General features: G+C 43.4%; 1 protein-coding gene across 14 annotated transcripts in view; it reads right to left on the bottom strand.

Moving 5' to 3' along the window:
• Positions 1 to 10,195: 10,195 nt before the first annotated feature.
• The window catches only part of ptbp2a (polypyrimidine tract binding protein 2a), a 24,954-nt gene continuing 11,163 nt past the window's right edge, over positions 10,196 to 23,986 (bottom strand). For 9 of the 14 annotated variants that reach the window (XM_054751380.2, XM_054751382.2, XM_054751381.2 and 6 more), the window contains 6 exons: positions 21,796 to 21,829; positions 21,236 to 21,328; positions 15,892 to 16,108; positions 14,666 to 14,743; positions 12,615 to 12,677; positions 10,196 to 11,299 (listed from right to left, as the gene is read on the bottom strand). In XM_054751380.2, the coding sequence (XP_054607355.1) occupies positions 11,170 to 11,299; positions 12,615 to 12,677; positions 14,666 to 14,743; positions 15,892 to 16,108; positions 21,236 to 21,328; positions 21,796 to 21,829 (615 nt within the window). In that variant the 3' untranslated portion in view covers positions 10,196 to 11,169. Of the gene's footprint in view, positions 11,300 to 12,614; positions 12,678 to 14,665; positions 14,744 to 15,891; positions 16,109 to 21,235; positions 21,329 to 21,795; positions 21,830 to 23,986 lie in introns of those variants that run through there. The other 5 variants (XM_015954809.3, XM_015954811.3, XM_015954810.3 and 2 more) reach the window with 3 other exon arrangements.

The raw sequence follows: 23,986 nt of genomic DNA, 5'->3' as shown, positions 1-23,986 counted from the left end.
TCTCACACCTCACTGCTGTCTCTCACCTCACTGCTGTCTCACACCTCACTGCTGTCTCTCACCTCACTGCTGTCTCTCACCTCGCTGCTGTCTCACACCTCACTGCTGTCTCAAACCTCAATACTGTCTCACACCTCACTACTGTCTCTCACCTTGCTTCTGTATCACACCTCACTACTGTCTCACACCTCACTGCTGTCTCACACCTCACTGCTGTGTCTCATCTCACTGCTGTCTCTCACCTCACTGCTGTCTCACACCTCACTGCTGTCTCTCACCTGACTGCTGTCTCAAACCTCAATACTGTCTCACACCTCACTACTGTCTCTCATCTTGCTTCTGTCTCACACCTCACTACTGTCTCACACCTCACTGCTGTCTCACACCTCACTGCTGTGTCTCATCTCACTGCTGTCTCACACCTCACTGCTGTCTCTCACCTCGCTGCTGTCTCAAATCCCATTGCTGTCTCACACCCCACTGCTGTCTCAAACCCCACTGCTGTCTCACACCTCAATGCTGTCTCACAACCCGCTGCTGTCTCTCACCTCACTGCTGTCTCTCACCTCAATGCTGTCTCACACCTCACTGCTCTCTCTCACCTCACTGCTGTCTCTCACCTCAATGCTGTCTCTCACCTTGCTTCTGTCTCTCACTTTTCTTCTGTCTCTCACCTTGCTTGTCTTTCACTTCACTGTTCTCTCTCACCTCACTGCTGTCTCTCACCTCACTACTGTTTCTCACCTTGCTTCTGTCGCTCACCTCACTGCTGTCTCAAACCCCACTGCTGTCTCACACCTCACTGCTGTCTCACACCTCACTGCTCTCTCTCACCTCACTGCTGTCTCTCACCTGACTGCTGTCTCAAACCTCACTGCTGTCTCACACCTCACTGCTGTCTCTCACCTGACTGCTGTCTCAAACCTCAATACTGTCTCACACCTCACTACTGTCTCTCACCTTGCTTCTGTCTCACACCTCACTACTGTCTCTCACCTCACTGCTGTCTCACACCTCACTGCTGTCTCACACCTCACTGCTGTGTCTCATCTCACTGCTGTCTCTCATATCACTGCTGTCCCACACTACTGTCTCACACCTCACTACTGTCTTTCACCTCACTGCTGTCTCACACTACTGGCTCACACCTCACTGCTGTCTCAAACCTCACTGCTGTCTCAAACCTCACTGCTGTCTCACACCTCACTGCTGTATCATACCTCACTGCTGTCCCTCACCTCACTGCTGTCTCTCACCTCACTGCTGTCTCTCACCTCACTGCTGTCTCACACCTCACTGCTGTCTCTCACCTCACTGCTGTCTCTCACCTCGCTGCTGTCTCACGCCTCACTGCTGTCTCAAACCTCAATACTGTCTCACACCTCACTACTGTCTCTCACCTTGCTTCTGTATCACACCTCACTACTGTCTCACACCTCACTGCTGTCTCACACCTCACTGCTGTGTCTCATCTCACTGCTGTCTCTCACCTCACTGCTGTCTCACACCTCACTGCTGTCTCTCACCTGACTGCTGTCTCAAACCTCAATACTGTCTCACACCTCACTACTGTCTCTCATCTTGCTTCTGTCTCACACCTCACTACTGTCTCACACCTCACTGCTGTCTCACACCTCACTGCTGTGTCTCATCTCACTGCTGTCTCACACCTCACTGCTGTCTCTCACCTCGCTGCTGTCTCAAATCCCATTGCTGTCTCACACCCCACTGCTGTCTCAAACCCCACTGCTGTCTCACACCTCAATGCTGTCTCACAACCCGCTGCTGTCTCTCACCTCACTGCTGTCTCTCACCTCAATGCTGTCTCACACCTCACTGCTCTCTCTCACCTCACTGCTGTCTCTCACCTCAATGCTGTCTCTCACCTTGCTTCTGTCTCTCACTTTTCTTCTGTCTCTCACCTTGCTTGTCTTTCACTTCACTGTTCTCTCTCACCTCACTGCTGTCTCTCACCTCACTACTGTCTCACACCTCACTGCTCTCTCTCACCTTGCTTCTGTCGCTCACCTCACTGCTGTCTCAAACCCCACTGCTGTCTCACACCTCACTGCTGTCTCACACCTCACTGCTCTCTCTCACCTCACTGCTGTCTCTCACCTGACTGCTGTCTCAAACCTCACTGCTGTCTCACACCTCACTGCTGTCTCTCACCTGACTGCTGTCTCAAACCTCAATACTGTCTCACACCTCACTACTGTCTCTCACCTTGCTTCTGTCTCACACCTCACTACTGTCTCTCACCTCACTGCTGTCTCACACCTCACTGCTGTCTCACACCTCACTGCTGTGTCTCATCTCACTGCTGTCTCTCATATCACTGCTGTCCCACACTACTGTCTCACACCTCACTACTGTCTTTCACCTCACTGCTGTCTCACACTACTGGCTCACACCTCACTGCTGTCTCAAACCTCACTGCTGTCTCAAACCTCACTGCTGTCTCACACCTCACTGCTGTATCATACCTCACTGCTGTCCCTCACCTCACTGCTGTCTCTCACCTCACTGCTGTCTCAAACCTCACTGCTGTCTCACACCTCACTGCTGTCTCACACCTCACTGCTGTATCATACCTCACTGCTGTCCTTCACCTCACTGCTGTCTCAAACCTCACTGCTGTCTCAAACCTCACTGCTGTCTTCCACCTCACTGCTGTCTCACACCTCACTGCTGCATCATACCTCATTGCTGTCCCTCACCTCACAGCGGTCTCTCACCTCACTGCTGTCTCAAACCTCACTGCTGTCTCTCACCTCACTGCTGTCTCACACCTCACTGCTGTATCATACCTCACTGCTGTCTCTCACCTCACTGCTGTCTCAAACCTCACTGCTGTCTCTCACCTCACTGCTGTCTCAAACCTCACTGCTGTCTCAAACCTCACTGCTGTCTCACACCTCGGCTGCTGTCTCTCACCTCACTGCTGTCTCAAACCTCACTGCTGTCTCTCACCTCACTGCTGTCTCAAACCTCACTGCTGTCTCTCACCTCACTGCTGTCTCAAACCTCACTGCTGTCTCACACCTCGGCTGCTGTCTCACACCTCACTGCTGTATCATACCTCACTGCTGTCCCTCACCTCACTGCTGTCTTTCACCTCACTGCTGTCTCAAACCTCACTGCTGTCTCTCACCTCACTGCTGTCTCTCACCTCACTGCTCTCTCAAACCACACTGCTATCTCACACCTCGGCTGCTGTCTCACACATCACCTGCTCTATTCTTTTTCATCAGCATGCTTAAAGCAAAATTAGCTAGTTCATTTTCTTGTCATGAAACTTTTCTGCTGCTCACTTCTGACCTAAGGCTAGCTTCCACCGCTCTTTCCCAGAGCTTCATTATTAACTTAATTATTACCTTTATTCCGCTGTAGTTCCCACCGTTATGTAAGCCATCTCTGCTGCCATGTTTTTATTCATATGAAGTGCAGTTAAAAATTGTAGTAGCAGAAAACAATATTTTGGACTTTGCTGAGTGGTGAATTGTGCTATTTTTACAGCAGGCATGAGGGCACCTTATAGGGTTCCTCAGGACACCTTGGTTCCCATGGGCACCAGGTTGTTGACCCCTTAGATATAGGTTTAACACTAACACACAAGAGGTTTTGAAAAAGTCTAAAAAGGTCTAAAATTCATAAACTTAAATTTAAGGCCTTAAAAAGTCTTAAAATGCCTGGATATTATTTATTATTAAATTTTATATAGGTCAAGTCTTAATTTTTAAGTTGTTTAAACCCGGGAAGCATTCGCCATATAAAATGGTAAAAGCCTGTAATCTAGCGGGGCTGAGTTGGTACGTTGTGAATATTTTACAAGTCTCATGATAACTGCAGGCCATAAATGCTCAGTTCACGTAGAGAGTGTGTAGCTTCTTTGCAGCTAGCTAAAATGTGATGAGTGAAGTTGACTGCTTGTCACCGAAAACACTGGAAAGAGTGTGTTCAACAAGAGCTGGCTGTCCCTGACAATCGATACAAAGCTTGTAGACTCGAGTGCCTTTACACTCAAGGTCCCTAACTGGATGGTCCTATAGAGCTTTAGGATCAAAGTTAGAAATGCCCTCAACAAAAAATAGTAGTATTCTTTAAATTTACTTCTTAAAAACTATACTCAAGAACAGTATAGAAGTACACTTGGCTTTTACTCAAGAATGAAAAAAGTCCAAGCTTAAGTACATTAATACAAAGACTCACACTTATAGCATATTACTGACACTCGCACTTTTTTTTTACCCACAAAGTATTAATAAAATATCTTGATCCAAGTACAGAATAAGGTCAAGTAGTAGATTGTACTTGCATTCAATTAGCAGGATAAAGATATTTCTCACCACACACACACATTTACTTTGGGTCATCACCGTTATTATGAACCAAAGATCACATAGTGCAGGAGTTTAAAGCTTTACAGTAAAGCTAAAGTGGTTTGTCTTTATGTGCTTTAAAACCAAATTCAATAATCCCTTCAGTATTTAACTATTTTTAATGTTACTGAACTTATTCCATGAAAGATTGACCGTCTTCATGTTGTTAGGTTGTGATTTTGCCCCTACTGTCTTCACACCAATGCAAAATCAGCTGTCTTTTCTCTGGTTCTATTCCTCTCCATCACATCTTCATCAGCAAGGTTTTCATTACCGACAGCATCAATCAAGTGCTCCTCAGAGCTTGTTCATTCTTCATGTGAACAAGGGAAAATATTACTAGACAGAATTAACTAAAAGAGTAGACGTTTCTAAAAGGTAGCACATATAAACAACCACTCCCCTCAGAATTAGCCAAGTGTTCCTCAGGTGTTCTTCCATGATTTAGCTATGATTATTATCTTTGTAAGAAAAAAAAAGAAAAACATATCCAGTTAAACAAGATTTGAAAATGCGTTGGCACTTTGCTGACAACGTTGTCTCACTTGGGTTAGTCCAGAGAAGAGGCCTCCTAGGATTCAGTCATTCTAAGTTCAGAAAAATACATTTAAAGTATAATTCATTATACGCCAATGTGAACTAGAAGTGTATACCTAGTGCACTAGCAGTAGCTATATGCTGCAGCATATGTTTAATTGTATACTTGAAATGACACTTTTTATGACCAAATAACCTGATAAAAATACTTTTATAAACTTTAAAATGTCTCTATCGCTATTTAGTATGCTACATGGTAAGTAATATATTTTCTATACTTATACTCAAGCATAATCGGTAAAATACATTTCTAGTTCACTACTTTTGGCCAAGGGTAGACTCTAAAATTGTTTTCAGAAATCATTTTAAAGACAAAATCTGAATGTAAATCTAAAACCTTACATGTCTAGCTACTGGTAAAAAAGTGAGATTCCAGGCTATAGATGGTGACGCTAACGTGTGATCTGCAGCTCAGATCATCACACATCAGGTCAGACTTAGGAGCAGAATGCACAGAGTTTGTGTGTGTGTGTGATGTGAAAATGTTCAATATGTTCCATCAAACAGAAGCCACACAGGTGCAAAAATACAAAAAAAACTAAATATGGCAAATGGCAGAAATCAATTCAAAGTGGAATCAAAGATTTGGAGGAAGAAAACTCTTTTTTTTAAGCAACAGCAGCAGAACTGCACAGTGTGATGTATTTAATGCAGCCCCCCTGCAGGGAGCATGTTCCCAGGAGGCTCTGTCTGGGTTTGATGGCTAATTGGAAAGATTTAACCAGAGAAATCTGTACGGGGAGAAAGGCTCTGGCTCACTGTCTCTGCTGCGCTGGAAGGAAACCAAACATTTACATGCTCATTATCGTCTGTCTGACTTCTAAAAATGACACATGGTCACCTTAGTGATACGGAGCCTGGGTTCTTTCATCAAAACACATCGGAGCACAGAACAATCTGCTTGTTTGGGATAACTTCAGTATGATGTAGTCTACATGATCGGTGACTTTATAATGGAATCACAGGGGGTTCCCTGAGGAACCAGTTCTGTTCCCTGGAACATGGAAGCCATTAAAATGTGAGAAATGTTGAGACAAATAAATTAATATCACATTAATAATAAAAAGAATAAAGACAGTCATTTTAATAAAATGCCACAGAATCAAAGCCTGCATTCTCGAGTATGACCAGATTGTCTTCCGAGCCTCCTTCCGAGTAACCTCACGTGCCTTCTCCCTCTCCTTACAGATCCCAGCCTCCACCTACAAAACCTACCATAACTCTGAACTCACGCCTGTCTCTCAGCTCCCCAGCCAAACCTGACCGATCCGCTCTCCTCCGCCCTCTGCATCCTCCCGGACTCCGTGGATCTCCCGAGTTTCATTCTGCCCCGCTCTGCTCCTGCCAGTCACCTACCGACCGGACAATCCTCCTTCCCGAGTCCCAAACCTCGCTCCTAAGAAGGCTTGGACTAAAGAGACTGGACAGAGTTTTCAGATATTCACCTCACCTTTTTGATGGTGCTCTTTTAGTATAGCTTTGATATAATAAATTATTGTTTACTCACCGTAATCCCTGTGCTCTGAGTTGATTCTGAATGTCCTGGGTCAGACGGCTAAAACCCAACATGACAGAATCATCCAGCCATCAAATGTCTGGCTCTTCATAATCAACTCCTCCATGTCTATCAGGTCTGTTAACTACGCATGCCGACAGGATTCAGACGTTAACCGAACAAGTGGCTAACGTCACACAGCGTGTGTATCAGCTGGAGACACTCGTTCAGAAGATGTGTGAAAGGGCCGCCACCCCAGAACTCTCAGCCCAACCCCCGTCTGTTTCACCCGGCCCGGAAGTCCCGGGAGCTCCAACGTCTCTGTTTTTCTGAGTAGCAGATTCACCACCACCCGAGACGTTTGGCAGCGAATCTAGGAATAGTTTAGGATTTTTACTCCAGTGTTATCTCACTTTTGAACGTTCACGTATGTCCTTTATTATGGCTTCATCCAAGATCTCATACATGGCTGGTTTCTTACGAGGTAAGGCCTTGAGATGGGCCAAAATTAGAAGCCGACAGCTGGAGTTTTTGCGAGGTTCCCTAGCGGATTTTCTTACGGAGTTTAAGATAACATTCGGCGGGTCTGAGACACAAGCTGACGTCGCTAAAAAGCAATGGCACCTCCAGCTGGGACGGCAGACTGTTGCTGACTTTTCTCTGAACTTTAGGAATGTTGCTGCCGCTTCCACTTGGAATGAGGATTCACTCAAAGGGGCCTTCATTCCAGCTCTGAATGATAGGATTGAGGATCAGCTGGCTTTGTGCCCAGAGCCCAGGACACTTGAGGACCTTATCACTCTGGCCATCACCATCGACAGACAGCAACAGGAATGAAAAGGTACACAGCGTCTACCACTAACCTTACTCTGCTCCCGTTCCTCTCCCCAGGTCAGATCCAACACAAATTCTGAGGAACCCATGCAGGTAGACTGGGCTAGTTCAACACCAGAGGAGTGCCAACGCAGCATGAGAGGTGGATTGCACATCTATTGTGGCCAGGGTGGTCATTTTGTCTCTAAATGCCCGCTATACCTAAAACAGAGGGCCCACCAAAAGAGCCGAGTGTACTGGTGGGTGGAATTAACAGTTAAGTCTCAGCTTTAATGGACAATCGACTACTTCCCAAGCACTTCTTGACTCAGGATGTGAACAAAATCTCCTCGACCAGACCGTCGTGGACAGACTCCAGATCCCCATCACACCTCTCTCAGAACCACTTCCGGTAGCTGCGCTCAATGGAGAGGCTCTACTGTCGATCGCCCGCAAGACAGTACCCATACAACTGCAGGTATCAGGCAATCATTATGAACATTTGTTTTTCTATGTCTTTCCGTCCCCTCAGTCTCCTTGAGAAGGTGCAGTTGAGACACTTCTTTTGACTCCAACAATTAAAAATAATAACACCATCTTGTGAAACCAGGAACAGAAGTCCCACTACAATAAACGCAAGACCACTCTACAAAGGAAGGCAGGAGATGTGGTTCAAATAAGGATTTTACTGTTAAAATATATTTTAAAAAAACTAATTAGTAGCTAAAATTTAAAGGATACTAAAACCCAGTGCTTTAAGTGTGTGTGTGCACAGCGGTGCTTATTCTAATTTTGACCTCACAGTATACCGGGACTTTGTTCAAGGGTACGGTGCAGACAGCAAGCTTTTCCAGTCATTTATCAGTCAAAATCTCACCAGTGGGGACCAGTCAGTAACTGGACTAATAAAGGAAAAGATCGAAAGGCATCCCAAACACATGCACTCAGGAACAGCACTCACATGAAGAGGACCCACCAGCCACGACTTGCAGCTCGGCCAGCCACAAAAGATAAAAAGGATAAAAGGGAGCCTTTTCGTCTCTCAGGGTGAACAATCTCTAAGTCAGGAGCAATCAATCAATAACCGACTCCAGAGCAGCTACGGCTGGGTTTAGATCATACTCAGTTGATGTGCAGAAATCCAGTAGACCCCTCTCTGGCGCTCAGTAACTGGCTGTGGGCTGGAGCAGACCAGCATCTGGGTATAATGTGAGGTGGTTGGTTTTACACCGGGGACTACCAGTCATTTCCCATGGACGTGCCGCCTCGCTGGGCTGCCTGAGGGTGGGGGCAGTGCTGTGTGAAATGTCCTATAAGAAGTGGTTTGGTGGAACCTGTCACTCCACCAAGTCCAGCTGAACTGATCTGTTGTTAATGGAGGTCAAAGTGAATCATGTGGATTTCATCCTCATCAAACCATCCAGTGTCTGCTAATGAAAGAAGCCGCTTTCATCAGGACAGGTGTGATTTGTCTTATTTGTAGAGATTAGTTTTATATGAGGATCCACACGTCCAACAGAATTCCATCAGACAAAGGTCTAGGATTCAAACCTGCGGCGACCTTGTGACGTAACAACCCCTGCTTATGGTGACGCGAAGCCTTCTGATCAAAACCATGGTCGTTTTTGTTCTGCAGACCAAGTAGGAGTATCCAGGACTCGCGTTGTGTTTCCAGGGGACTTCTCGTATCACAGCAGCAGATCCCTCAAATAAAAAAACAACATATTTTAGGAGCCGAGGACACAACTCAGCTGTTTTAGCCTCTGAAATACAAACAAGCACAGAAAAGAAACAGATCTTTCAGTTAAATTTGCACATATAGAAACATGCAACGAACCAGGTATCTGGTGGATTTTTCCTTTTGTAACAATTATTAATATATAATTAACTAAGTAATGAATCTTATGTAATTGAAAGCTTAGAGCCAACTTTAGGAGGTGGAATTTAAAAAATATCTTACATCAGAAAAACAAACACAGCTAAATGTGTGGCTAATCCTTAATTCACTTGTTCTGAGCTTCCAGTGTTTCGAGACTAAGGAGTACGACTGACTCCTGACTGGAGCTTGTGCTGTGAGAAACCAGTAACCATGCTGGCTGACCTTATCTGCTCCTGAAAGCAAGCAGGACAGAAACCAATGGCTGTGGTGAAGAAGTGTCATTATCTAACCCAGGGGCAGACATTCCTGGTCCTATCCAGCATGTTTCAGATGTGTCCCAGTTCCCTGCTTCTGTAGAGCCTGATGAGCTGCTGCACAGGTGATTCAGCCATTGAATTATAGTTGTTTTGGAGCAGAGAAACAACTAAAACATGCTGGATAGTGGCACTAGAGGACCAGGTTTGCTTAGCCCCGATCTGACCTTTTAAACTGTAAGATTCTCACAAATCATATCATCTGCGTTTTAGAGCTCATAAAGGCCATAGATTACCTCTACCTGTAGTGATCCCTATGGAAGTTCTGCTTCCAGCTCTAAAAACTGACAATAAGGAAGAACCAGCAGCTAGCGGTGGCTCTTCCACAGATACAAGGAATGAAGGGGCTTCTGAGGAACACATGTCAGCTGGCAGAGAAGATGACTTCTAGTCCTGTGAATTAGTCCCATCAATGGTTGCGGGAGGGGAAGTGTAATTGTCAATTGTTTTATACTTGGGGAAGGGGGCTGGGATGGGAGTATGGGATCTATGGGGCCATTTTAATCTGTGAAGCACTTTAAGTTGCATTTTTTTGTATGAAAAGTGCCATATAAATAAAGTTGATTTGATCACCAGATTCAATCTGATCTGTCTTTTATGCCACTTGCTTTTAAGTGGCTCCAAAATGGATTTTGGCATGTTTCCCACCCCCGGACTGAGAATGGTTTGAGAAGTGATCAGAGCAGACAGCACAGAGGGGAGCCAGGGGCAGTGATGCAGAGCTGCACACGTTTTATTAGGCATGCTACAGAAGTCATGAGAATACAGCAGGGACACAAAGAGGAAACAAAAAGTCCAGGAAACCCTTCTGCACTTATTGGAACGATGCAATCTTTATAGGTTACTTGATGGAATTCGACAGAACTCAGATTTCTGACCATGTGCCTTAACTCTCATCTAAAAAAAAAACAAGAGAATGTGATACCAAAGATTTAAACATGTTTTCTCAACACTATAAAGTTAGTTAAAATATTTTCCCTCCCCAAGTTAAAAGGAGTTAAGGAGGAGTCCCTAAAGGCACAGAAGCTTTGGTCCAGCTGAGTAGCCCTCCCATGCAAACTGTCACATGACAATAAAATCACAGTGGGACACGGAAACTGCTTCCACAGCATGCAATACTCTCTTATCATCACAACGCTTTCCTAAAACAACATGGTCACTGATAGCTGCAGCTCACTGTCATTGAAAACACAACTCTTCCAAAATGACAAAAAAAAAAAACTAAAAATAAAAAATGAAACTGTTTCAACAAGTCAAGTTTATCTTGGTTGATGACTGTGAAATAAAATGTGGAATAATGGAGTTACAGCACCTGGCAGGTGTTGTAACTCCTTCTGCTGCTGCTCAAATGACCACTGCCACGGCTAACACAGACCCACATCGTCAGCAGGTTAACGACTACCTGGGTCCAGCTGTAGAAAGTTACTGTCAGGTAAGGCACAGAAGATCTGTTTGTCTTTAATCAGAAATGAAACAATAGCGTACAACAAAGAGTCATTTAAACGTGAACAATCATTAGTCAACATTCTGCTGAACTAACAGGAAAAACATGGCATGTTCTCTTTAAAAAGTAGTTTCAGTATCTCTAGGAACGACAGAACAAATTAGTACAAAATACAATCGACCTATCTCACACATACACACAAGCACAGTCCAGTCCACTCCTCTGAACAGTACAGCATCAGTCTGCTAGATGGAGGACTTGGAGAAGGAAACCCTCAGGTGCTGGTTGCCTCCCATGCTGTAGTTGTGAAGGTCAATCAGAGCTTGGATGGCCTCCTCCACAGTGGACATCTGGATAAGAGCCATTTTATGGTCTCTAAAAGAAACCAGATGGTGCTTTAGTCTACGTCTCAACAAACCCATTACACTGATTCTGATTCTATCCCAAAACCTGAGCCTAAACATCTACTGACACTGAAATTGTGTAGAGTTTGCATGTTCTGCAGGTCTGCCAGTTTCCTCTACAGGTCCAGACACTTGCAGGTTAACTGGTGGTTTTATGTCTGCCCAGGGTGTAAGTATGTCTATCTCTATAGGTGTGTTTCCACTATTGGAGCTTCAGCACCACTTTACCAGAACTACATGGCATGCTCGTGTCTCCATTTCAGCAGGCTGGCTAACAGGACCATTTTTAGGGAACTAATGGAGTACCTGCACTGGGGTAGGTACTTAGAAAGGACAATTCAGTAGGAAATGACATGGCAGACGTCACCAAACTACCGGTATTTGTAAAACTGGAAGGGTTGCTGTTGAAATGGAATTGAATTTTGAAAGTGCAAAGTTAGCATGATCTCCCCATGCATGTGTAGGTTTTCTCCTCTCAGACCAAAAACGTGCACATTAAGTGAATTCGCTAAATTTGTATGTTGAAAATTAACAGTTGATTTGGGTAAAAACAACTGCTAACTAAATAAACAAACATGCTACTGCTGGTTAATAAACCAATCACTTGATTAAAACCTGTAAAGAGTGGAGGGCCAGGTTTAGAATCTAGGATACTTTGAGGTATTCAGTACAGCTTCAGAATATTTTTACTATTTAACTGTTGGTCAGTGACCTGGTTTTACTATCTTTTAGGCTACTTTCACACTGCTTGCAAAAGCACATCAAATTTAATTTTTTTCCCCACATGTGACCCACATCTGATGTTTTTTGACAGTCTGAACAGCACAGATCTGATTTTTTCAAATTCGATGCAGGTCACTTTCATATGCTGTACTGGTTCTGATACATATCTGATGTTTTTAAAGGCGACTGCAGTGTGACTGGTCACGCAGAGCATTGTGTGTGTTGACGTTCCTAAGGAGAAGCACTGACAAAAGGGTTCAGGAGTCTGTCTGGACATCCTGTTAAGTTTAGGAATTAAAAGTACAGAAGAGCATGAGAACAGGAAGGGGAGGTGCTGCTGGAGTGAAAGGTCTCACCGGTCTTGATCTCTGTGAGATCGGGGGGTTCTCCGTTAATTAATTCAATACTGGAATATTTTGGTGAATAGTAATTCAGGAAGATGGTGGGAACAAGGAGTAAAATAGTTTACAGGGTTTAAAACAATTTCCAGCCCCAAAAGAGAGATGTGTGATCCTGATCCTGTGGATAAACTGTCAGTGAAGGCTTTCACTTCATAACTCTACCTCTCCTGGTTCCGTCTCCACTGTGTGACTTCTTGTCTTCTGTGCATGTGGGTTGCTTTGGAGCTGTGGAGCATTCACACCGGAGAGTTTGATGCCACATTTCATAGTAAGAAAAGCCACATAAAAAAAATCGAACTTACTCAAAAAAATCAAGACCGGCAGTGTGAGCATAGCCTTAGACTGGTTGCCATTTGAGTTTTATTCTGTGGTGCTTTCTCTGCTCACACTTTTTTACTTTTTAGTATGGTGTTTTATGTTTAATTCATTTATTTATTCATCTTTCTTGTGATTCATTCACACAATTTTATCTAATTTTTGGGTTGTTGAATTCTGTCTTTTATTATGGAGTGCCCTGTTTCTTACTGTTCAGCACTTTGGTCATCTGTGATGCTGTTTTTAATTGTGCTTTCCAAATAAACATGGTATGGTATTGCTTTATATTTAATGGTATAGTACTGTATGGCATGGCATGTATGGGATGGTATGATATGGTTTGGTATGGTACTGTTTTGTATTGAATGGTATGGTATGGTATGGCATTGTTTTGTATAGAATGGTATGGTATGGTATGTATGGGATGGTATAATATGGTTTGGTATGGTATTGTTTTGTATTGAATGGTATGGTATGGCATTGTTTTGTATAGAATGGTATGGTATGGTATTATTTTGAAGCTACAATGATGTTCTGCTAAGCTGTGGTAGTCTCATGGAGGGGGCCATCATCTTGAACACTGTTGCTAACCATTTAATCATTCTCCCTCTCCTGATAACACTTAGCTTTCCTTGACATTGAATGTGCTACTACTAGCACAATGTAACCATAGAAACATTACTTGGTGTGTGTGTGTGTGTGTCTGCTCTGTCTTCTTGATCCCCAGTGAGTCGTGGCGGATGGCTGCTTATACTGAGCCAGGATCCTCTGGAGGTTTCTTCTTGTTAAAAGGGAGTTTTCCTCTCCACTGTCGCTGCATGCTTGCTTAGTATGAGGATTGCTGTAAAGTCACTGACACTAGTCAGTGACTCGATGCAATTTGCTAGGTTCCTTATATAGGAAACTTTTTTTCTAATTGGCTTAATGAACTAACCTGCATTGGAATGTTTATTATGTGAAGTGCCTTGAGACGACTCTTGTCGTGATTTGGCGCTATGTAAATACACTTGAATTGAATTGAAGTATTGAATGGTATGGTATTGCATTGTTTTGTATTGAATGGTATGGTATGGTATTGTTTTGTATTGAATGGTATGGTATGGTATTGTTTTGTATTGAATGGTATGGTATGGTATTGTTTTGTATTGAATGGTATGGTATGGTATGGTATTGTTTTGTATTGAATGGTATGGTATGGTATTGTTTTGTATTGAATGGTATGGTATGGTATGGTATTGTTTTGTATTGAATGGTATGGTATTATTTTGTATTGAATGGTATGGTATGGTATTGTTTTGTATTGAATGGTATGGTATGGTATTGTTTTGTATTGAATGGTATGGTATGGTATTGCTTTGTATTGAATGGTATGGTATGGTATTATTTTGTACTGAATGGTATGGTATGGTATTATTTTGTACTGAATGGTATGGCATGGTATGGTATCGTAATGTATTGAATGGTATTGTATTGTTTCATTCTGACTGGTATGTATGGTATGGTATGATATGGTATTGTATGGTATTGTTTTGTGTTGAATGGTATGGTATGGTATGGTATGGTATTGAATGGTATGGTATAGTATGGTAGATGCTACAGCTGTAGCTGGCTCGTCTAAAGCAAACACTCAGGCTCTCTCTGCCCATGAGCAACAATTTACAAAGAAGTGTCAAAATCAAGTTGTTTGTATAAAAATACCGAGTGTACTTTAATACCTGATTATGCAACAGCTTCTAAGCTAGCTAAAACGTCTATGAATCTATCATCCAACAATATAAAAAACACAGAAACACAGTCTGGATGTGTCAGTTGGCTGGTGACTTCCGTCTGATATTCAATCAGAAAATGATAAGATTAAGTTCAATATAAGCCTTTTTGTCCCAGGTAAGTCTACGTACTGGAAAAACTTGAATGCTTTGACGGTTCCCCCTGTGTTGGTAAAGAGCAGCTGCAGGTCGTCTTCTGTCACATTCTGCCTGATAAGAAATGAAGACACAAAGAGTGGAGAGGATTTAGGAGTAATCTGACCCCAAAGGACTATCACTGGGTCAGAGGTCAGTTATATTTAGGCTTGAGTCAGTACAATACATACATTTTAAAATTCATGAATAAAAAAAATAAGTAAAATTTGAGGTATTATCCATTACTAGGATTTTTGGTTGAGTGAATGCTAGCGCATCTGTCGCTGCTGTTCTCAGGCAAAAAATTTAGTTTAATCTCTTTTGCACTGCTTTATTCTGCTTATGCAGCACTGGATATTTGTTTGTTGACACTTGATACATACGCTGGCATCTTTGATCAGAAACTGTTTGTTTGTGGCACACCCTTTGTTTCCTCACCTGAGATACAATGTGGATTTTCCAAACAATGTGTTGGTTGGCAGTTGGCTGGCTCCTTTTATCCCTCATTTAACTGCAAGCAGGGGCTCTCCTGCAGTACTCAGCTGCTGAACTTTTAAAACGCAGGTGCAACATCCACACTCGCAGCCACTATCTGGTTCACCACATGCCTCCACTTCCGTAAAGTTAACCAGAATGTCAACCACGGCATCCTCACCAGCCTGCCTCGATTGACAAACTCCTTCACCAAGAGGAACCCACGCAGACATTGTGGGGTGAAGGTGGCAGAGGAGTCAAGTGTCTGCCCTGAAATTTGAAGGTTGCAGGTTCGATCCCCACTCAGTCTGTCGGTGTGTCCTTGGTCAAGACACTTAACCCACTTAACACTTAACTAAACCCACTTTGCCTGCTGGTGGTGGTCAGAAGGACTGGTGGTGCCAGTGTAAGGCAGCCTCACCTCTGTCAGTGGCAAGCTGTGGCTGCAATGCAGCTCATCACCACTAGTGTGTGAATGACTGATTGCGTTGTAAAGCACCTCGGGGGTGGAGGTCCTAAACCAAACACAGACCATTTACCATGCATGTTTTTTTTTTTTAACAGGTTCTCTCCCATGGACCAAAATCTTGCAAGTCACTTAGGATAAAGCCTCTGACAAATGAATAGGTAATCAGAAGTTTAACCATGACCAGATAGTTGGAAATGTTCCACACAATTAAGGACTTTTACTTGTTAATATCCTATTTTTGCCAAGGGCTCAAACTCTAAAATGATGGCCTGATACTTACGGGATGTTTGACAGATGAAGAGTGGCAGAAGGTGGGAAGATGTTCTGGAAGTTCTTGGATCCAGGTTTTTTGAAGCGATGAAGTGGGGAGTTGGCATAGTCCTTGGTTAACCCTTGTACATCCAGACCATCCCGGGGCAGAGCCACTGTCTGATGCTTTGACAACGTCACTCGGATCACATTACCATACATCTTTTGCCCATTCAAGTGGCTCATTGCTTTGGATAGAACACATTTAAACAAAAGCATTGGATCATGAAACTGAATCAGACTGGATTTTTTAAACCCTGACCCTGCTTCATTCACTAAATACTTCAAAGAACAGAGAATCACACCGATACAGTTATATTGTGTTTTATAATGTTTTAGCAGTCAACCATTACCAAACTCTTTTCAAAGCTTTCGTATATTGTAGGAAATGTAATGAAATGTCAAGTTCATAAGTCAGCAGTGTAAAGACTATACGAGTTAAACACATCCATCCATTATCGGCCACTTATCCAGAATCAGGACAGCAGCCTTGACCGAGAGGCCTGGATTTCCCTCTCCCCAGCCACTTGGGCCAGCTCCTCTGGGGGAATCTCAAGATGTTCCCTGGCCAGCCAAGAGGCATAGTCCCTCCAGTGTTTCCTTAGTCTTCCTTTGGATCTCCTCCCAGTTAGACATGCCTGGAAACCTCACCAGAGGCATCCAGGAGGCATCCTAACCAAATTGCTGAGCCACCTTAACTGCCTCCTCTCGATTTAGAGGAGCAGTGGGTCTACTCCAAGCCCCTCCTGGATGGCAGAGCATCTCACCCTATCTCTAAGGGAGAGCCCAGACACCCTGCGGAGAAAACTCATTTTGGCTGCTTGTATCTGTAGCGGATCAAAGGTCAAGTTTTCATCTAAAACTTGACTAGAAAGTTACTTTTAATTTGCAGACACAAACACACCATCTGTCTGGTCTCCAAACCAGAAAGCTCCGCACTAGATCCTGTTACCGTACAAAGAAGACATAACATCTTCAGCCAAGGTCTCATGCAGCAGTTTTTACTTTGAATAAAGTTCATAAATTACTTTACAACTTATAATTTGAAATAATCAAATATATTGAAAGAACAAAATGTTTGAATCCTAAAATATTTGAATAATCTGTTCATTTAATCAAGGATGTGTTAAAATCCATATTTTTCCTGTAATGACTAATTTCAGATCTTAAACTACACCAGATCAGTATGTGTTGATTAAACAAGTTAATCCATCAGTATACTCATACACATTATAATAAGATTATTATTGATGTCAAACATTTTGCTTCACATAGCTGTTAAAAACATTTCACAAAGGGTTAACATCTCTTTGTAGCTGAGGGAAGGAGCGACATTCTGATGTATTTTGATAACGCCTTCAAACGTGTCAAATTCTGATTTGTACAAGTTTATAAATAAGGAAGGTGATAAAACAGAATTGTTTCCGGATCTAATTCAGTTTCTAGCTGACTCGGTCTGTCCAAACTAGTGAACAAGCTCTGTGAGACCATCCTCCTTTTGACTTCAGGTCAAAAGCCTCTCTGCAACGCTTGTAATTACATACACGTCTCTTTTAAGAGGCACCGAGCAGCCTTCGACGCAAACAAGCATTCCAGCTTCCAGTTGTCACCTGGATCTCAGACTAGATGGTCGTAATGTAGCTAATCTACGGGTTCCTGATACCGAGAGGTTCACTCCACCGGCAGTGCCCATCCCGACCTCCTGACCCCCTGGCTCGCACGAGGATCTCCACACAAGGGTGCGTAGATTCGGCACAAATTGCGTCAGATGGTTTGATAAACAGATCTCTAGTTTACAAACATACAGCCAAATTGATTTTACAACCCAGACGCCACAAACTCTGATACTTAAGAAAGGTTTTGTTAAAACATGTAGCTTCCATTCAATCATTTCATCCAATACATTCCATCCATGCCCTGCTGTGAGACCTGTTCATCCATCCCACTTCCTGTTTTAATTTGGTGTCACCTCTCCTGTTTCAGTTCTGTTTCCTGATCCTCATCACTCTGATTTCTCCCAGCTGTTCTTGTGTGTATTTAACCAGCTTCTGTTCTCTTTCAGTTGCCAGTTCGTTAGTTTTCTCTCGTTCCAGCCAGGCATTAAGCTACCGATCTCTGGGTCCTTTGACTCAGTTCTGTTTTTTTGGATCATTTTTTGATCCTTAGTTAAATACGCCTTAAATAAAAGCCTTGTTTTGCTGAACTCTGCATTTGGGTCCAGTTCTTCATACCAGCCCTGACACTTTCCTTCCTGTCTTGTCATGTATAATTATTAGTTTAGGAAAATAGAAATAAATATTGATATTTCATATTTATATGGAATTATCACATCATATTGATCATTTAATACATATGTAGCCAATCCTTAACGCTACATATCTGTGATCTCATTCTTTTGTTCTCTACCCAAAGCTTGTGACCATAGGAACATAGATCAACCAGTAAATCAAGAGCTTCACCTCCTGGCTCAGCTCTCTTTCTACCACAACAAACCAGTACAATGCCCACATCACTGCAGAAGCAGCACCAATCTGCCTATCGATCTTGTGCTCCAGCTTTCCCTCACTCGTGAACACGATCCCAAGATACTTTAGCTCCTCCACTTGAGGCAGGACATTGTCGGACCTGAACAAGGTATTCAAAACCATGGTCTCAGATTTACAGGAGCTGATTCTCACCCTAGCTGCTTCACACTCAGCTGCTAACCACTCCAGCGAAAGCTGGAGATCACTGTCTGATGCAGCCAAGCAGGACTACATGCTCTGCAAAAAGCAGACACAGGATCCTCAGGGCAACAAAACAGATCCCTTCAACACCTTAGCTGTGCCTAGAAATCCTGTCCATTAAAGTTATGAACAGAATTGGTGACAAAGGGCAGCCTTGGTGGAGTCCAACTCTCAATGGAAATGAGCCCAACTTACTGCCGGCAATGCGGACCAAGCTCTGACACAATCATATCGGTCTTTGTCAGGTGACGTATCGGGTGCTGTAGCAGATTGCATGATGGGATAGCTAGGTGAATAAACAATGGAAACATTGGTCACTAAATATACACACCAAATGTTAATCAAAAACATTTTTCAGGACTGCAACTTTTTACTTTTACTTGATAATAAATATGTTGAAGTAGTGCTACATTTCCGGCAGTAATGAAACGTCTGAGCTCCATTTGTTTCTTTTGAGGTCGTAGAGATCTACGTAGTCAGTTGTAGACAATAGAGATCCTAGCCTCCTTCCCAAGTTTAGCCCTGTAAGGGATGTGTTCGTTGTTCTTTTTATCCATCCTCTTGTGCTGCCTCAACTTCAGGTGCGGCTTTCCCTAGCAACTTGAGTCATACACCTAAAATGGTGCTAAGGGGGTGTGGGTGACATGAAGGTCACGTGTCTGACAAGGACCGATATTGACCTAACAGCCCGTATTAAAGGGCCTGGGGCCTCATTTATCAAGCTTGCTTACACACATAACGGGGTCGGAAAACTGCGTAAGCAACTTTCTACGCAAACTTTGGGTTTTATGAAAGAAAAATTTGCAGAAAAATGTGCGCAACTTTAAGTTGACTAAGGACCTGGCTTACGCACATTTTGGACATGGAGAGCACCTGCAGTGCTGCTGCTGAGAAGGATAAAATTATGAAATCCTGCAGCATTATCACTTGTACTGCTTCGTTTTCACACAGAACAAGACCCCCCACACGCACACACACACACACACACACACACACAGCCTGAAGCGCAGAATACGGAATGCAGAATATCAGCAGGGGGACAGATTGAGACGGAATGTCATGTGTCTGTGACAGTGTGTGTCCTGTCACTGTGACCCGATTGATCATGCGCCCTGGCTACTTGGACAAGGGAGATCTCCATTTGGCTGACTGGTTGGCGCGCGTGACTTTAACCCGGGAGTCTGGGGATCGAATCCCGATTGGACCATTTTTTTTAATATCCGCCACAGATCTCTCTGAAGAATTCACAACGTTGACGGCTTCAACAACGCTGTGCCACTCCGTGGAATTTCTCTTATTTGTTTAGCAAAAGCACTTCCTTTCATTTCTCCACCTCACCCACAAGTACCTCAATTTCTGCTTCTGTGAAATTGCACTTCCTTGCTCTGCCTTGATCTACGGCCACCAATGGCGGAGCGCTGCAACAAGCCGGCTTATGTATATGCATGAGATCCACAAGGTACTTTGCATTGACTATTTATGGCAGTAGGTGGGCGTGGTGAGGGTGTGATGAGACTAAAATGCAGCGGAGAACCTTTCTAGATAGTTTCTGATTTATGAAGCGGAGATCGCGTGCAGCTGTGCGTACTACATGTTTGATAGATCGCAAACCTACTTGGCGTAAGTACATTTTTTTTACAGAGCTTAAGTACGGTTTTAGTAAGGATTCTACGCAATGTTTGATAAATGAGACCCCTGGTACTCTAAACTCCAGAAGTAACCCCCATAGGGCCCCCCGAAGGCGCAACATTATAGCCTTAGGGCGATCATTAAACACACGCAAAACAAAAATCAATCTGTTCATCCATCTTTTGCCACACTAGCCTCTTTTAGAAAACAATGCCGCCAATTTGCCGCAACGCTGAGCCAGCATCACCTCAGTGTTTGAAGGAACAGATAATTTGGTGTAAAACTGTTGGTAGGCAACCCATCACTATTATTTCATTAACCTGACCTAATAACTCAGTCAGCCTAACCTTAAAACATTCCTGTAATTGATTAATAAGCTTCTTTGGATCATTCACTCTCCCTACTTCTGATCACCTTTTAGTAAGAGACAAACAAAGGAGAGGAGCATGAAGTGTGTTCTGCCCTTATCAGGGGAGGGACAGAAGAACAGCTAAAGGGCAGATTCAAATTACATCACAGAATAAAGGTGTGCAGAGAACATCTGAGAATAAGGGTGCACGATTTTTACTCATGACAAAACAACATGAGGTGATCAGTAAACAGTTACGGTAACTTGTTTGCTCCACAGAAGCACAACCCAGCTGAAAAATGTTGGTGTTGCTGGATATTTTACTCAGTTTTACGGCTTTTTGTCAGACTCTGAAAAAAGGAAACAGAGGGCAAAACACTCCGGAGGAACCAGTGACTCCGCCCCCCTAGCCAATCAGCAGCCAGGATCACGATGCTGGCCTGACTCACATCCCCAACCTTCACAAATCTTTTCATTTCTTAATAAACTGAATAGACCAACATGGGCAAAATGACATGGGTTGTTTGGGTTAGGGTTAGGTAACCTCCTAGACCTCCTGACCTCTCCTGTCAAGTTACATGTATGCTTAAGCTGGTTGGGGAGCCACTCACCTAGTTGGGCCTGATTACAATCAGACATCTGAACGAGAGCGCTGTCCTTTTTATTGTAAAGGATTTTTACCCTCTGAACATCACCATACACTCCTGCGTAAGAGCCAGAGCCAGGGAGGGACGAGACGAAGATGTGAGGCGGAGAGAAAGCAGACGGTTAGAATATCTTCAGTTCACACACTCAAATCATTTCTTTCAGACAAGAAACAGAAGAGAACAACAGATTTACACACAAGGATTCGAAGATTGTAGACAGAAAAAGAAAAAAACAGAAGAGCCCTCCTTTAAACAGACACCTGACCCTGCTAAACAGTAATCAGAGTGTGTAAGATGACTGAAAGAAAAACAACATGCAAAATAAAGTTTTAACTTTGCAAGAACATATGACTAAGATGTGAACTTAAGGAAATAATAGTGAACACAAACTCTAAGCAAGATACAGTATGTAAACAAAACCTTGTAAAAATAATGATAATAATAGATTGAATATTAACAGAACATCAATGGAAGAACAGTAAAAGAGAGAGAGAGTGAGAGAGAGAGAGCTAAAGATAACATACCGAAGAAGGTAAACAGACTTTGAGGCGTAACCATCTTTACAGGGAGAGAAGAGCAACAAGCAGCGTGAGACAGGTAGAGAGGTAGAGGAGTCGGAGCGGAGGTAGAGATGGACAGATCGATCCAGAGCGGAGGTAGGTGGACGGAATGGTGGTTTGTTTTCCCCAGGAGAGAGAGAGATGGAAGTGGTGGGTCATGGTTGGGGTGAGGTGAAGGAAGTTGGGTAATGTAGGAAGAAGGGGTGATGTAAGGTTAAAGGTTTGAGCCCACCTCCCCCAATTAGCATAGAGGGGGAGATCAGATACATGGAGAAAAGGGGGTGGGGGTGGAGGAGGGATGCAAATTGGGTAAAATGAAAAATAATCAAAATTGAGGAAGGGGGAGGGACAAAAAATATAGGTCAGTACACTGAATAATAATGCAGGTAGCTGGTCAGAAGCAATGGCTGCTCAAGGTTTTCTTATTTGAAATCCTGCAAATGCTGCCAACAGATCTTTCAACCTGGACAAGCATGGAGTAGAGGCACAAAATCAAAATCATAACCACATCATAGGGAGTCTAAGTCACGCCCACCTACTTCCGGACCACGGGTACCCGAAGGAACGAAGAAATGAATGCAAGTCAACGGGGCTAAAAACGATATTCTCTAATTCCGCTTGTTTTGTGCCATGGATTTCACATATGATGTCCGTGAATGTTAAAGACACATTGTGGAGCCAAGAAAGCGCTTATTTTGAAACGAGGGTGGGGGGGTACACACGTCATTTTAGGTTTTGTGTGAATTTAAGTCCAGGACTACAAATGTGCATCACTAAAGTGACGTCATCGAACCAGACACAGAGAACAACGGGGAAAAGTTCAGCAAACTTTAACTTCTTGCTTCAGGAGGAAAAAACCCACCATAAGTCTGGCCGTGTGGTAAGTAGCAGCTAAGCTAGGGGAGAGGAGATTTTGTGGTGATGTCATAAATGTGACATACCAACGTCTGATTTGTTGTGATGTTAATTACTAACTTTTACAAGCTGATAAATTTCAAAGTACATGACTGGCGTGGTCAAAACACCCATCATTAGTTTTCATTCACATTGCAGTACAACATATGTGTGATCCAGGACGTAAGGCAAAGCGGATTAGAAAATAGCCTTTTTAGCCCCGTTGGCTTGCATTCAGTATTTGTTCTTCCGGGGACCCATGAGCCGACCGGAAAGGGAGGAGACTTGGGCTCCCTATACAAAGTCAAACCAAGGGAGAAAACATGCAGAAGCTTAGCTGTCTGAACAATCTCTCAGCTACAAAGAAACAACCAAAAATTGGCACGAGCTGGGGGTGGAGTGGTAAGGCAACATGCAAACATGTCAGAGCTGATGTGAAGACCACACGACATGGTCTTCACCCAAGTTGCACAAAGGTCTAACCACTGGCTTCAGGACAGAATCCCAACATCAGGACCAGTCTGATGCTGTCAGAAGGCTCCAGTATGACACAACACCTTCCAGGCAGGGATCAGAAAGAAACAGACAGGCGACATAAAACTAATGTTTTAGAGGGGAAGAAAGTGGAGAAACCAGCAAATGTCTCACACAGATGCTCGTTTCCAGGACAGAGGTGCACATTAGGACACAACAGAGTGACTTCCTATGAAGGGCCATAAGAGCGGGGGAGAGGTGAGAGGCTCTCAGAAAGAAACAGGAGAGAGACAGGTCGTTGAGTTAGTTTCAGTTGGACACGAGAGGAAAGGCAGAACAGCAGATGGAAGAGGGGAAGGCCCCGGTGAGCGGTAAACACTGCCTCCTTGTGCAGGAGCTCAGACAAAAGAAAAATAAGTTCATTCACAAAAACAACTAAATAAAAATAAAATGAAAGAAAAACAGAAAAGGACTAGTTACTGGTGCTACAAGCAGTAAAGCCTTCATTAGACCTCCTAATTACTTTTATCATGTTCAGCAAATACACCCAGACCTTTGTGGAGACAGATAGTAATTTTTGTAGTTATGAGAACCAGGAGAATCCAGTACAAGTGACAATAACCCCCAGTGTAATAGAATGGTCAGTTATACCTAAAGATCCTAAATCTCCCACATGTCAGACCTGTGACCGTCATGCTCACCTTTAACAGCAATAAAGTCAACTAGTATTATTTAGAACCGTCAAATCTGTGTGTGCATGGTTTCATGTGTGTGTGTGATTATCCGT

Source organism: Nothobranchius furzeri, chromosome 7, assembly GCF_043380555.1.
Source record: "Nothobranchius furzeri strain GRZ-AD chromosome 7, NfurGRZ-RIMD1, whole genome shotgun sequence".
Classification (NCBI taxonomy): Eukaryota; Metazoa; Chordata; class Actinopteri; order Cyprinodontiformes; family Nothobranchiidae; genus Nothobranchius; species Nothobranchius furzeri.
Note: the sequence above shows the minus strand (reverse complement) of the source record. Positions and strands in the feature narration are given on the sequence as shown.